Raw genomic sequence first — 15,888 nt, 5'->3', positions numbered from 1 at the left:
TAAGTAGTTAATTGACAATTGTCCACATCTATTTAGAGTACATTCTTTAGTCTGTCCGACATCCATTTTGATGTTGCAAAACAAAACAAAACAAAACAACAACAAAAAAAAAACAAAGCATAGACATCCTCTTTTCTAGATTCTTACCGGGAAAGCGTGGGAGGCATTCGCTTAAATATCTTTTAATGCTGATGTACCATATTAATAGATAAAACAATACCCTTTAATGTTCATCTCACATTAAAAAAAAATGCCTTGAATGAGTCACATTAAATAGTCATCATTTACACATGCAAATGGCTATAATCAGAAATAGACTTTCAATGCTTCTGTGATCGTGTGTGTGTGTGTGTGTGTGTGTTGGGGGGGGGGGGGTATGCAATCAAGCATTTTGTAATAATGAGCAACACATCTGCTTAATGGACAAGAGTTGATGCTCTAATTTGTTTATGCTAATGATAGCGTTGTAAAATCCATTTTCTACAGCACTGAATCTGCAATGCAGTCAGCGTGGGTGAAATATTTCCATTTGCTGTTAAAGTGATCATGTACCAGGCATTATCAATACAGTATTAAGAAAATGACCAAATGGACAGTCCCACTCCCATTTAAGTCATTTTGTTGGTGCCCCCACTTAAAAAAAACACATTCAAAATCAAAATCCAAAACTAAAGATGTGAAATTTATTAAAGAATTATGAATCCTAGTGAGACTGTGGAACCTGAAAACACCCAAATGCAGTTCCTTTTGTTGAATACACTCATATATTACACTATAGCACTTGACATAACAACATAGTTTCACCAAAATATATCAAATACTATGATGGGCAGAAATGAAATAATCACAATGGAGTTGTTTTCGCCTCTGAAGATGACAGATTCACTGTTTTAATTTTTACCTCCTGAAACAAAGTGCGACATTTGACCAAAAAAATTCAGTTTCACTGATGCAAACTGATGAATTTGTCATTGGTTCTCAGAAATCTAGTGTAAATCTGGTGACCAAACACACTGTGTTACTTGACTTTCTCTTATTGGCAGCAGTGATAGATGGGGCATGACCTTCATCAATAAAAATGTACAAAGAGCAAGCCTCCTCGTTTTTAAAGCATTCATTCCTTTAGAGATGAATTCTTTTTCAAACGTCTTTGCCTTCTACAGTTATTGGAAAACCCGTCTGGTTTTGAACTGAAACCCACTGAGTTCATGTAATTGAGTTTGAGATATTTCAGCCAACATCTGCAGTACTTAAAGACCTGTTGGAGCAGCTCACCTCTGACTCAACAAAAGTTTGTTCTAAGATATGACGGAAAATAAAATCTCATATTAGTGGATGCAAGCCTTTATCTTTCATAACATATAGATTTTAACGTATGCACTTAACGGTTCTAAGTGTGATAGTCCAGCAGAGCATTTTAGTCCAAACTGAATACATTATAAGCTTTACTTTAGAGTAGTAAACAATCCAAATGTATCCTGAACATATAAAAATTGATTTTCTTGTCTATGTATGAGGTCTGTTAGCACCATGGACAGCTCCTCTTGCTGTACTTTATGTGACTGCAGTGAATGAAGTTAACTTTACTTCTACCTAATGAGGAACCATTAACCAAAGCCATTAACCCACAAAAAAATAAATCCCCACGAATGACTATTACAATAATTATTTTAGGTGGGAAAGGATGACATTAAAGGCTTATAATACATGAAAATGAAGCAGGCGTAAAAACATTCAACCATAAAACACATACACTATTACTTTCCCAACAGTCATTCGTGATGGACTGATTTTTCCCCCCAGGACTACTGCAAAATGTAAATTCTGAAGTAAGTACAGATCTCTGATACATCTAAGCTTTGGTTTGGCCAGTGTAGAACAGTTTTAGACCAGTGACCAGTCTCAGTCAAAACTGAATGACCGTTGCTGCACCCATTGAGGTGTTGAGAGATGCCAAACAAGCACATGAGGATTCGTTAAATATAAACCTGCTTTCAGTCTGACGCATTATCCTGACCCACTCCAGTGCATCATTCTTGAAAACATCTATACTGATCTATTGAGCAGTCGCGCACAGCAGTGTACTGGCTGTGTGTTGTGTGTCATAAAGGCTATTTGAATTGGTAGTTGGGTGAAAGAAGAGCCCGTTGCTGGGCGACTGAATTATGGTTGCCATGGAGAATTTTAAGTGGAGCAGCTGGTCCAATCAGCTGAAACTTACTTGTAAAGAAAGTATCATGCTAGAAAAGAAGACAGAGAAGGATGTGAAGGAATGTGGGAGGAGGAAGAAGAAGAGTGCTAATAAAAAAAAAAAAAGAAACAGGAAGAACGATTTAGACGCTTCATAGAAAGTTTGTTACTATAATTGAAACTTGTGGAAAGTGAAGTTTTGAATTCCTCATATTTAAACAATGTAGCTTAACAATTTGGTCCCTATTAAGCAAAACTGCGTAGCTTGAAAGAGAGTTGTGGCACGATTTCTGACAACAAGTGCTTTACAGTTTATTACAAGTGGTTTCACTCATTTTCCACAGAAAATGTAAATCACTAATTTACCTTCAAATACATAACCTGTAATCAGCTGTTCGATTCTTTGAATACAATGATCTCATGCAACAACAAAAGAGAAGAATGACTGTTACTCATTTGCACACCACTGCAGAAGAGCACACAGGCATCAAAATGATCAGGAGTATATTTATGTGGAATATTTTCACAATTCAAAAACAAATATATCTAACTGGCAATTCCCCCTGTTTTTCCTGCGATGTAAATTCTCTTGCAAGAAAACAGAAGAATTTAGAAGAATTCCTGGCCTTTGCAATGCTATATTTTGTAGCAATTGAAAGGAATATACGTTTCAAATCATTATGATGTATAATGTGTTAGCCATATTTTACATGGATGCATTTAGGTTACATGAAGGAGGAGATCAGCATTGTTTGTTAAGAGGTTTCCAGATCAAAATTCATGAATTAGCCTATATGAAACTGTCCAGTTAACATAATTAACTTAATGCAGTCTAAACAAGCGTGTCTGTGGATGCCCAGCTACCAATGATGACTCTAATATGTAAAATTCACAACTTGAAAACCGGAAACAAGTTGGAAATCTGTATCAGATTTTTGAAACTAAATATCAGGGTTTTGTAATTCGATATATTAAACTAGGATACTGACATGTTTGTTGATATTGTAAAATAACACTGCTATCAACGTTTATGAGCTTCAATGTTCAAATTCTTGATATTTAATTTTAATAACCTCGTATCATATATAAAATTATATTACCAAGCGGTAAAAGCCTTTGATCAAATGTTTAAAAACCCGACAAGCTTCAGTGACCTTGAGAAACTGTGTCATCTCGTTTGAGTAGGCCTATTGTCAGTGAACAACTCAGCTATAACCGGCGTGGCTAACGTATTACAATAAAGGCACGACATAGATCTGCACAGGTAAATCGCGAGCAGAACTGCTAACGAAGAACCTCTACCTCCACTCTGCAATCTCCCTCCGGAGATAGCCAACCTATAACCATTTTAAGCGCCGTAGAGGCTTTATGAATGTGCTCAACACGATTTAAAAATACAGTGCTTCAAAACAGGTGTGCAACGGTTTCACTGAATGGAAGAACAAAGGGGGGAGAGAGCTGAATTAAAGTTACTTGGTCTTAGGCCTTCACGATTTTCAAAAGTATTTTCTAATGGGGCTATTGCGTATTTTTTTTTCTTTCTCCTAATGCAGCCAGTATTTATTCAGGCAGCGCCCCCTGATGTGCATTTTAATAGACGAGAAATGTTGCAGGCGGACGCAAATAAATGTTAGGCCTAATTTATTTGATCTAAATTTAATTATATATTTCAAGAACCTGATATCAAGCTTTTAAAGCGATATCACATTTCGTATTTAAGATATCACATATCAAAAACATGATATCATATTTCGATTTTTTAACATAGGGAAAACTAAATTAACTGTCAAATCCGCTTGCCTTACTCCTCACTCAATTCCGTTTACAAAGCTGCCATTCAGAATTCAGTTCATATGGGATTTGGAACAAACTAAGTGCATGTGTTTTCCCTTTGGCTGTTTAATGACGTGACAACTCACGGAGGCTCTCACTGCACGGTCTTCTTACAGACGCCCAAGCCGTCGAACCGCTCACTCGTCAGGACACATGCCTAATTGCGCTATTTTGAAGAGAGGTGAATAGTATGCCCGTACCGAAATTCATATTTGCATTTGTAACACCAGGGAACAAAAGTTGTCATTTTGGGACCAAGCAAATGACATGTATGGGAACATATTAAAAACTACTCATGGGGCGCTCATTCGAGGTTGTATTGTCTTTTGGTCTCTTCATTGCTAGCCTCAGTGGTTTCAAGGGCATCTTGCTGATGAGGATTTAGTTTGCAGTGCAGGGAGGGGGGCCGGGGCCTTTGGTCCAGGCCATGACGTCATCGTGTCCCGATGTAATCCTCTTGCGTTGAGCCCAATCAGCAGCAGAGGACGAGTGTGTAGGGACGGGAGGAAGCGCTAATCCTTCTAGACTGGATCAGAGAGGCCAACAGACGAAAGAGAGGACCTTTAATCTGCTGCCGAGAATTACGAAGAATAAAAATGTGGATACATTTTCGTACGTCCTCTTTAAAAAACCTCGACCACTCAGCTAGTATCTGTGACAGGATGCAGGGTTGCGGTGGCCTCATGAAAGATGCTCGACGGAGAAAATGGAGTATCATGTACCGTTTTGTTTACGGAATCAACAAGAACGGCATCATTGTAATGCTTTGCTTTCCCGCGATGTTTTTTTTTAGATGGGTGGAGTGTTGTTTGAGATGCGATTTCCAGTTTTGTTTACAAATCTCGGAGATTTATTTGTTGGCAGAGAACAAAAATGTATTGAAAAAGCATCAGTGCGCACTATTGTGATGGACAAGAGGAAAGCTAGTGTTTTGCCTATGGTTAATATGGCTTTTTAAAATTTAGTGCAAAATAGCCTATGTCAGCTTTATCTATAGGTTGTTTATGCGTGTGAACCGCAGTACGTAGAATAATAAATTATGAAATACTTAATCCGTTGAAATAAAGGAGGTCGATCCACCGCTATCCAAAAAGCGCGAGTATTCGCAAGGTAACGGACAATAACAAGGAAGGTCAGTAACGATGGATCTGTTTAAAGAATACAACCATTTTAATCAGTACAATGTTGGTTAATACAGTCTACCACTTCACTTGCTTTAATCTTTATTTTGTATGAAAGCCTGAGTGTTTATTCATGGATTTTTCGAAATAACTAGCAATTAATCAGTGTTAGAATTTTTCGACGTCTCATTGCTGTCACTCGTTGCGGCTGCCTTTGAAGAAAAGGCAATGGATTTTGTGTATGTGTGTGTGTGAGTGAGTGAGTGAATGCGCGCGGGCGCGCGCTATGGCGGCTGTGTCACAGGGTTGCTGCTCTGCGTGTTCACGGCGGACCTTGATTTAATATCCATACAATTAAGGCACGCGGTGAATGCCAAGAGAGGAGTCCCAAAAACATCATTCCTGTGAATGGGGATATAAACAGATATTGCGGACAAATGTTCATCTGCTAAAACCTCCTCATATCAGTTTGCTACACCGTGGCCTTATAGATCACTCTCAAATTCATACCAGTCATGCAGGAAAATGGAAATAGCTCTGCATAAATCGGCTTTGGGTGAAAAAAAATACTCTGAAATGCCTTCACGTCTGCGTTTATTGCGACCTTCCTATTAAACATTTGTGTCCAAATAAATAACACTTGCTCGATCAACACACGGATGGTTCTCGTTCGAGGTACTTGTGTAACCAGTATGACTTGAAATTGGTCGTTAGCGCGTTGTTTAATGTATTTAATCCGAACAGCAAAATTGCGTAATTACAAAAATAAGACAGTAGTTTCCGACTTTGTTTACACTGATACGGTTTATCCTCGACCCTTCATTTTGTCCCTTTGATAGAATGCGAGTTGAGGTTACAGGAACTCTGTATATTATTAATTTAAAAGATTTCCTTTCTTAAACTAAACTGATTTTAATAGACCATGACAAGATGACTTCTCCACTGGGCCTCATCTTGGATGAACATAGGCAGTGTGAGTCAGCTGAGTTGAGGGCTGCATGACAAGAATATTAATTTTGGTGCACTAAATGATTTTACTAAAGATAATTTACAAAATTATTTTAGTTATAACAAATGTGATTTCATTTGTTACTAACAAAAAATGTCTCTACCTATTCCTGTATTTTTGCTGAAAAGAAAGCTTTTCATAATTCTTTTGTAATCATTCATCTGGTCTAACTAAAAAACTGTGAGAAAGCCTGATAACATAATTCCCTTAGAAATGTTTAAATTAAAATGTGGTCACTGTAAGACAGAATGATCCTTTTTGAACATGGAAACATTACACAAGTTTATAATGAATAACCAAGATTCTTGATTGTATGTAAAAGTGCAATGCATATAAATTTTGGGGGAAAATGCCGTAATTATTTCCTTATTTTTTGATATGAAGCGAATTATGAACATGGGTTATTCACCTTAGGCACTTCCTGCACAACCAAGTGTGAAAATCACCCTCTGCTTAATATGCCTTGGCATGTCTAGATTTAATTACTTTATTAAGTGTGTGAAGTACCAGACAAGAGTGGAACTAGTACACTTTAATCAGTGATTATGTATTGACTAACTGTTCTCTTGCCAAACATCTGTGGTATTATAGTCTAGCATTACAGCTGAACACGATTTTAAACCTTAAGGACTAATTTCACAGACAACACTTAAGCCATCATCTGGACTACGTCAGACATGGAATGAAGATTATGGACTAGGGACGATAATCTCTGCCTGGAAGAAGTCTTCAATGTTTGTATCTTGAGTTAAGTAGAGACTGAGAATTCTGAAGGTAATGTTTTCCTTCATGCAGCAATGTAGTCACTTGGTTAAAGTGCTGTTTCTGAGATAAGATACTTCATATTCACTCACAAATAAAATCTGTTTACAAAGGCTCCTTAGTTCTCTGGTACTCTGATTTAACAGATACTGCTGATTCATCATCTTGCTGTCAAAACACTTCTCTGAAAACTATTCCTTCCCTCAGACCTTCAGTGCAGTTTTACAATGTAATGGACACAATCTAGATGCATTACTGTGATACAGAAGAAATTATAGCACAGTTTGCATGTCTTAGACCATAAGCAAAGACAGATTACACTGGTACACCAATTATTTTGTTTCCTAATAACATCCAACGTTCAGGCAACTCTCTCTTTCACAGATGTCAAAGTGTTGCTTTTCCCCACACTAAAACCGACAAAAGGACTTAAAAAAAAAAGGTGTTAACCAGTTGCCAAAGTCTCTCTCAATGGGAAAAATAATTAAAAAAAAAAATAAATAAAAAAAAAAATAAGGGGAACCCCAGTCATGTATCAGTAGTAAATCTATAACTTAGCTTGGCTTCTTGGCTATAGGCAACCACATAAAGGCTGTGTGTGTGTGTGTGTGTCCAGTGTATAAAGACAATCAACTCTTACTCCTGGGACTCTCTGTTCGTCTAAAACAACAGTACACACATCACAAACCACACTACAATATTCCACCGTAAGTCAGTAGGACCTGATGGGAGACCTGAGACAATGCCTACCTATATCCTTCACATCAATCTAATACATGACAGTGCTCTTTCGCCAATGAGTATGACTACAACGCACAAGCCGGAAGCAGAAAGGCTGAAACTATGGAGTAACAGACTCCCTGTGGGCGGCTTGGTTGGTGGCAGAGTTCCAAAAGGTTAGCAGAAACAGAGTTACAATGGCACAAATCATATCAAAGACAAAACAGAGACGCAGTATTTAACCTAGAACTAACAGGGTTACACGTGAAATGTCTTATATAGAACCATGAAAGAGCCACCCACAGTGAGAGGCGCGATCCTGCTTGCGGTTGACTCAATGCAAACGGTAATGGTAGATAATGTTTAATTCAATGTTTCCTTCATCTTTAAAACCTGATGTCAAATCTAGAGCGCATGTGTTAGTGTTCAAGTGAAGCATTCGGTAACAGAAAGAAAGCACATTCAAATAAAAAAAACCAAAACAAAACAAACAAAAAAAAACATTCTTCATGAAATGATTAAGCAAAAAGTACACTTTTAAACACCAGTTACAACATAGAGTATTATTTTAATAATGACCATGATCAAATCTAAGAACGTGATAGATAGTGACCTTCGATACAATGCATATTCATTTCAGGGGTGACTTAAATGTTTGTTTTGTAATTTTTTTTTTTTTTAGTATTTCATATATTCTCATGATTCATTTGTTATATGATTATATAAATCTGATTCCCTCACACAATACACTCCCTCTCTTTCACACACAAACACACAAACAAAACAGCAAGCAGGTCCTAAAAAAATCACGCACAGAAACCATATACTCTTTTTTGTTTTCTTTTTTTTTTTTCTTACTTTTAACGGTAAATCAGTAACATTAATTTTCAGGTTACACGTTTGAGGCGTTCTTCGTTATTATATGCTCCTACGTTAAAGCTTAGCATTATACTGAGGACAAGGGGAAGAAAAGCTTGATAAACTGAATTCTGTTAAGAAAGGACAAAAAAAGAAAAACCAAAAAAAAAACCCCCAAAAAAAACCCCAAAACAAAACAAAAAGAAAAAACAAAAAACAACAACAAAAATAACCCAACAACAAACAAACAAACAGAAAGTCTGGAAAAGTGATGCATCTAAATTGATTTCAAAAGCAGTGATTGCTACATCTCTCTCAAACTGGCTTGAACAAAGAAACAGCGACCTCTGTTGGCCATACCTTGAACAGTATACAATTACAATTATGCCTTTTAAAAGAATAAGCAAATATGACAACAGAGTAATATTACTGGGCTCAGAACCATAACTCAAATGGTGGTTTGACTTCTTCTGTCCAGCCAGTAATCAAGCTGATTTCCCTTGGGTGTGGATGATCAGGTCTGTTTTTGTTTTTTTTTTCCCTGACAGCACTGTTACAGCTGAGGTACAGTACAGCAAATAGTGAACCATTATCAGTTGAGATTCTAGCTTGATGTATATGTTAAGGCTCCAAACAGGAGAAAAAACCCAAAAAAACCAAAACGTACTGTGACTGAAATGACTTGGTTGCCACAAAAAAAAAAAAAAAAAAAAGTTATAAGCCAAGTGTTACTTAATTCAAAAAAATATAGTTTTCTTTTACATCTACATTATCGTCATTTGTCAAAGCACTCTTCGCTGTCCTTTCTACGCAGTTGTACGTGGACTCCTGAGCTTTCCTCACTCGCACCCTTATCACATTCCCACCCTGTCACATTCCCACACCCACCGCAAGGGGCTACCACACAACGCTTCTCGATTGTACAAAAGAAAACTGGCCTGGTACAATTGTCGACGTGGAGGAAACCGTTTCGAATGTACGTTCAGTCCTCTGCCTCATCATCTGACTGACATACAAATAAATCACAAAAAGCCCTCTCGTTTCAAAGGCTTTACACATGCCCCAAAAGCAGTCAATGACTATTGATGGCCAATACTGTGTGTGTGGGGAGGGGGGGTGTTGGCAAAAAAATAAGATAAGGAAGAAGACGTGTACGTGTGCAGATGTTGGTCGAGATCGACGATGACAGTAGGGGAGGGAGGTACGTGGAAATCAAACCAAATGATAGGAAAAAAAAAAATAAACAAACCAAAAAACAAACAAACAAAAAAGAGATAGATAAAGAAAACGACGAAGCAATTTAGATAGGCGATAATCATCTTCATCCACCACATGCCGTTTGCTGAGGCGAGACCAGGTGAGGGGAGGCTTGAGTCTGATGCTGGCCGAAGTCACCAGAATTAAATAGAAAAAAAAAAAAAAACCAAAAACAAAAATGAAACGATTGTTTGTTTTTTTTTTTTTTCATGTCTTCTTGTGTCGTCTTTTTCTCTTTAAATTTAATTTTTTGAAAATGTCAGTCCTAAAACAACCGTTGATCAAGCTATGGGTGCAGTCTTCTATTGTTTACTTCGATTTTGGCGTTCCTGTGAAGAAAAAAAACAAAAAACACAAAAACATCGAGGACGATTAAACGACCGCAAAAAATACAGACAGTTTTGAAACTTCTGACTATGAAAGCTAAGGCTCCTCTCACAAGCCAATCTCCAGTTCCTTTTTTAAAGCATGTCTCTCTTTCTTTCTCTCTCTCTCTCACACACACACACACACACACACACACTCACACACCAATGCTGTATTCATGTCAAGCAAAGCACTGTACCTGATCCAGTCGGGAGCGATTCTGGATTGGAGCAGGTTCATAGTTCTGTTGATGAAATTAAGCAAAAAGGAATTTGTATCATTACATTTTAAAAATGTAAATATTTTTTTAAATTTTTTTTGAAATATTCAGTATACATAGTAAATATTAAAAAAAAAAAATCAAACAGTCCAAACATTTACAACAACAGGAGTATTTTTGGCCAATTTCTCCAAATATCTGTGATGGAGGAATGACGTAAGAGTGACAGAAAATAAGTGCAACAGATATTTTGTGTGTGTGGGTTTTTTTGGGGGTTTTTTTTTTCTGCTCGGTCTCCAAACATCTGGTGGATTGTGCTGCACTCTCAAGATACAAAACAAAAAGCTTTAACCACAGGTACTTTGGCATATTTTGATTTTGTGGAGTGAACTATGAAAAGACACAGCGTGAGAAGTATAGTCGCTGGATAACCAATCAAACGGCAGTTCTAACATGGTCTGGAGTGTTAACATGAGATTTAACCAGTCGGTTTGATAAGATGTTGTCCAGTTCTGTTCTGGGTTAACAAGAGGTAATTACAACTATGATTACAGCATTTTAAAACACAATTAAAACATAGAAACTGAAATGTTCCACAAGCATCTGCACAAACATCTTATGTGAAAACAGCTGTGAATCTTTTTTAACTGGAATATTCCATAATTCCTGCCATCTTACTTCAGTGCTATTTTTAAAACATATTATTTAGACCTCCCAGACTAAACAACCATAAAAACTATTATCTCCTCCGACCACAATGGTAGAATCCCACAGAGAAAATGTTTACAAACTTAAAAGCAAGCTGCGAAGGTTTGAGGATACTGACTGGAATTAATATTCAAAGAATCCTGCAGCTTTATTTTATTATTCTGATCATTTCCTAAATGGTGTGTGGATGGTGGAAGATGATGTTTCTGTTTTGTGACATGAGAAGTGTCTAAATGCAGGATGAAACCGCACATTATGAGAAGGAGTGTATATTTTATGTTACACACAAAACAGCTTGATCATTTTCTGTCCTTCATTTCGCTTGTTATGAAAGTCTTCTGGACTGTTTTTATATAGCTACAACTCCATCGAAATTAAAATCATAAGTATGGTTTACTGCTCATCAACAATAAAAACAGCTGTCACAAGATAGGGAAAACAGCTGGGGAGAGAGAGAAGCATGGTATGCTTAAACCAATCGAATTCTAATAAGATTCACAAATAATGGGGTTTTCAGATAAAATGTCCTCTGTTGATTGTTGATATTAACCCTGAGAGACACTGTCGAGGACATAAAACAACAAATAAACATGAATGAAACCAAACAAGAAAAAAAAAAGGGGGGGGGGGCAATTTACCTTTCTCACCACCTCCTCCTCCTCCTGCCTCTTCTCGTAGTGTGAAAAATCATCGAAGATGGACGTGGTGTGTTTGTAGGTGGCGATGATCTTCAGCACTTGCTTGGCTTTCTCCAGGGGAACCTCCTGTGTGTCACGCGAGTTGGTCACCGGCTTGTTGTCGTTGTTCTCTAGCCGGATGTGTCGCAGCTGGCTGTTGGGCACGTCCTTGACAAACAGCCAGTCCACGTCAAACTTGCCCTTCCACTTGTCCTGTGCCCAAACGCCGGCACTGGTGCCGTAGTCCACGGGCGAGCGCATTTCTGCAACGCCGCAGAAGTGCCCGCTGCCATTCACACTGAAGAGCAGGTAGACCGGTCCTTTGCCGTTGATGGCCCGGAAAGCAGCATCCAAACGTTTGTTGCCATGCTCCGTGCTACACCAAATGGAGTACTTGATGGAGCGATGGATGTCGTCCTCGGAGTAACTCTTAATGATGAACACGCGGCCGTTCTTCAGGTTCCAGTCGAAGTCCTTGGGGTTGTAGCTGTGCGCCGCACGTAGCTTCTCCAGGACCGGGTGGGACTCGCTGGGACCAGAGCCTGGGGGTCCACCTCCACCCCCGTTCCCAACCCCGCCGCCGCTGGAGGAACCGCTGCTGTCCACGCTACTGCCCCCACCATAGCCCGGGTTACGGTTGCGAGGGGCAACCCAACGGGTTTGGGGGGGAGGAGCTGGGGTGTGATTTTGATAAGGCTGAGGAGGGGGCGGGGCCTGCATCGCCATCTGCTGGGCGAGCGATTGGGCGGATGGCATGGGAGGCTGGGGTGGAGGCGGGAGCCCATGGGGGTGGGGGAGGTGACCATGAGAGTGAAGCTGCGGCTGCTGCTGCTGGTGTTGGTGTTGGTGTTGGTGTTGGTGGTGAGGGGGCAGTGGAGAAGCCACTTTGGTCACGGGCCCCTTGTTGTCCCAGGTGCCAATGTCCATGTTGTGTTTAATGGGTGGTGGCGGTAGAGCACCCCCAGCCATGGGCATGCCTGGCTTTGTCTTGACCTTAAGCTGTTGTGGCTTAGCCGGCTTACTAGCAATTGCTGCCCATGATGTGGGTTTGGGAGGAGGCATGCCAATAGGGGTTCCCCCATTTCCCGTGGCGACCGCTGCCGCCACTGCCCCACCACCAATCACTGAACCCACGGTCTTGACACCTGAGCCGCCACCTGTCACGTCGCCTCCGATCTTAAGCCCCACCATGCCCTGTTCCAGACTGTTCATGCCTGGAGCCTTATTCAGAGTGTCGCTGTGGAAGCCGGTCTGCCCATCGGGCACCAAGGTGCCCCCAAGCGAGCTAGGTGGGTAACTGTAGCTGCCCCCATAGGCAGAGCTCTGAGTCTGCTGGCCCTGGGAGCCACTGGTGCCCCAGGCTGAGAAGGCAGGATTCTCTGGGAAGAAATTAAATCGATGAGGGTAGATGCTACTGCCCAGCCCTCCTGGCTGTCCAAACACGGTGTCATGCATAAAATGATGATCTCCATTGCTGAGGGGGGCATAGGGTGTGAGATATGGGATTGGGGGGTCTCCTCCAGTAGACCAGGGTGCCTCGCTGAGGGGATAGGGGAAGCCAATAGAGGGGGCATAGTAGCTGGACAAGTAAGGGTCAGTCATGGATTGGTAACTGTTGTTCTGTGAAACCAAACAGAAACGAGTTAATGTTATTAAGTATGATATCTACACTGACATATTCATATTTACAAGAACACCAAATCTCAATTTGGAAAGTGAGCAGTGGAGTTCTAGTGAACAAGAATTCCTGTAGATCTTGCAATAACATCACGACTGAGACCAGTTCACATTCTCTTAATGAAAAGTCATTAATCAAAAAAAAAAAAAAAAAAAGAAGAATGCCCCAAACTATTGGCAAACACGAATGTTCCGTTCTCTCACCGGATTAGATTGGCCAGTGAGGTATGGTTCAAAATCGTTGTCATGGACCGTTTCCTTTTGATGGAGGGAGCCATTTTGCACTGAAACAGGAAAGACTGAGTGATGGTGGGATTACTTATAATTTACATCTTCCACACTACAAACAGCTGACTATTATTGAACACATTCACTGGAATTAGCAGAAGTATATTTGCTCTGACTACTCACATACATACTGTACACACACATACATCCCACACACACACACACACACATGCAAAAAACCAACAGGACAATGTTCAAATGCAGTGGTCCCATTGTAGTCCTGTCCCTGTCCAGATAATTAAATGTGCCTTGAGGTGAGGATGTCGGGCTTCTCTACCTAGAAGTGATTAATCTCAGCTGTAATCAGTCACACATAATTACTGTAATGATGTGTCACTCCGTCCCTGTCACACTGAGTCACACACCACACGTCCTGTCTGACTGTGGCTATATGACTCTTAGACAGGAAAAACATGCTTAAAACCACTGACAAAAATACATATGTGGGCTCTAATAAAATGAATCCAGTTGTCAAATGATAAAAAGGGTATGCATGAAGTATATAAGTAAAAAGGGGCGTGTTGAGAATTGGGATGTGTTAAGATTTGAATTTGCACGAGATAATTTAAGATAAATTTCCAATTGTATAATCACTCAATTAAAAGATCTGTGTGTATGTTGTAAGGGGACACGAGATAACTGAGCACGAGCTTCATGTACACGTGCAAATGACACAACTGCGTACTCTATAACAAAAAAAAAAAACAGACGAATGGGATAGGAAAGACCCTAACTGAACTGCTGCTGGACCAGGCGCCTTCCTCCTCAGAGGAAATATCACGCCGTCAGGTGACCACTCGCAACAGAGCTATTCTAGCTCGCAGTCAATGCTCGATTCAAAGAGAATTTGTGGACATAGAGAAGAGACTATTACATCCTCACTTGCTAATTCGGGACACTTTAATTAAGATAAACTGCTAATGAAATAGCCACTGGCGTATTTGCTGCCAGATCATTCCACAAAAAAGAAAGGAAACGGTTTTTGTGGTCCCAGATCCTTCCGAGATCGCGCACAGAGGAGCCAGGATGGATTGTCTTGTCAGTTATCGGGTTTAGTACACCAGAACGCGCTGACATTACGGGTTCACAACCGCCATGGATATTACAATATGATTATTATACTATCTGTCTTACCTTTCGCATCTTGTCCTTTTGATGTCTTCATATTCCATTTATGTCGATAACATATGAGAGAGAGAGAGAGAGAAAGAGAGAGAGAGAGATACAAATAAGACTTCAACGTTGATTTAATAATACGGCGTTACATTCATTGGCTCGCCAATATAACGCACAAAACATCGAACGCATGCATCTTTTAACACTCAAGTGCGTATCAACATTAATCGCTATCCGATAAACACTAACCTCTGGAAGATATCAAAATCGCAGCTTTCAGAATGAACACTGCCTTAGACAAACAAGCAGCAAGCATGCTTCTAAGTGTTGTTAGCAAGAATCGCACATCTGACTCTCATACCGGCCAAGTCGAAAATTTTAACACCATAGCCAGGTCTAAAACGAGAAGTAGCCGACAAGGTAAACGTAGCAACTTAGCTAAGTTATACCTATTCTATATAGAAATTAGTTCGCTCAGAGTTGTGCCTCCAACTGCGAACTAAAAAATTAACTGAATACTTACTGCAAATACCGTTATTGAGTTCTGCGTTTAAACTAAGCGGCTATCTTGCTAGCCAGTGAGCTAACTCTTGTGCAAGGTGGCAATACATCTCCGCGCTGGTGACAGAGATTGGACGCACATTCCCTGCTCCTTCTTGGAGGCCTTAACGCTCGAAGCTAACCAGCCAGCTAACCCTATATTCTTCCGGCAAATGCCGTCGAACTTACCTGAGGGTCAATACTGGTAGTAGACATAATTCATCAAGAAAGCCCCTAATCTTGTATGGAGCCTTGAAACTAATTGGGTGCTCAGCGTATTCCAAAGCCTGTGTTTCCTACAGATCCGTTTACAGTTGCAAGCTAGCTAGCAATGTTTTTTTTTACAGCTCGAATCCCCAGCAAGTCCCACTGCTCGATTGTGCCAATCTAGTCCTCTTATTTCCTCCAAATTCTCGCTTTAAGACGTTTTAAGTGTTTTTAAGAATCCACTTTCTAGATTAAGTCCAATTATTTCCCGAAGTGATTTCTTTTTAGTATTTTTTTCTACTCTTTCAAGCCCTCACTTATTGTGCAGCCCAGTTCACT

At 39.9% G+C, this 15,888-nt stretch overlaps 1 protein-coding gene across 3 annotated transcripts; it reads right to left on the bottom strand.

Annotated features, from left to right (window-relative positions):
* Positions 1 to 7,847: 7,847 nt before the first annotated feature.
* Positions 7,848 to 15,888, bottom strand: ythdf1 (YTH N6-methyladenosine RNA binding protein F1). 3 transcript variants are annotated; one of them, XM_030784204.1, is made up of 6 exons: positions 15,532 to 15,888; positions 14,821 to 14,845; positions 13,603 to 13,682; positions 11,683 to 13,341; positions 10,316 to 10,360; positions 9,967 to 10,079 (listed from the first exon to the last, which is right to left on the bottom strand). In XM_030784204.1, exons 1-6 carry the CDS (start codon positions 15,556 to 15,558, stop codon positions 10,053 to 10,055), a joined length of 1,863 nt encoding a protein of 620 aa, XP_030640064.1. In that variant the 5' UTR covers positions 15,559 to 15,888; the 3' UTR covers positions 9,967 to 10,052. The 3 variants fall into 3 exon arrangements, with proteins under 3 accessions (XP_030640065.1, XP_030640064.1, XP_030640066.1); XM_030784206.1 differs by lacking the exon at positions 10,316 to 10,360 and having other exon boundaries at positions 11,683 to 12,537; positions 12,607 to 13,341; XM_030784205.1 differs by lacking the exons at positions 9,967 to 10,079; positions 10,316 to 10,360 and adding an exon at positions 7,848 to 7,896 and having other exon boundaries at positions 11,681 to 13,341.

This window comes from Chanos chanos, chromosome 9, assembly GCF_902362185.1.
Source record: "Chanos chanos chromosome 9, fChaCha1.1, whole genome shotgun sequence".
Taxonomy (NCBI): Eukaryota; Metazoa; Chordata; class Actinopteri; order Gonorynchiformes; family Chanidae; genus Chanos; species Chanos chanos.
This window is presented reverse-complemented; position numbering and strand designations above follow the sequence as displayed.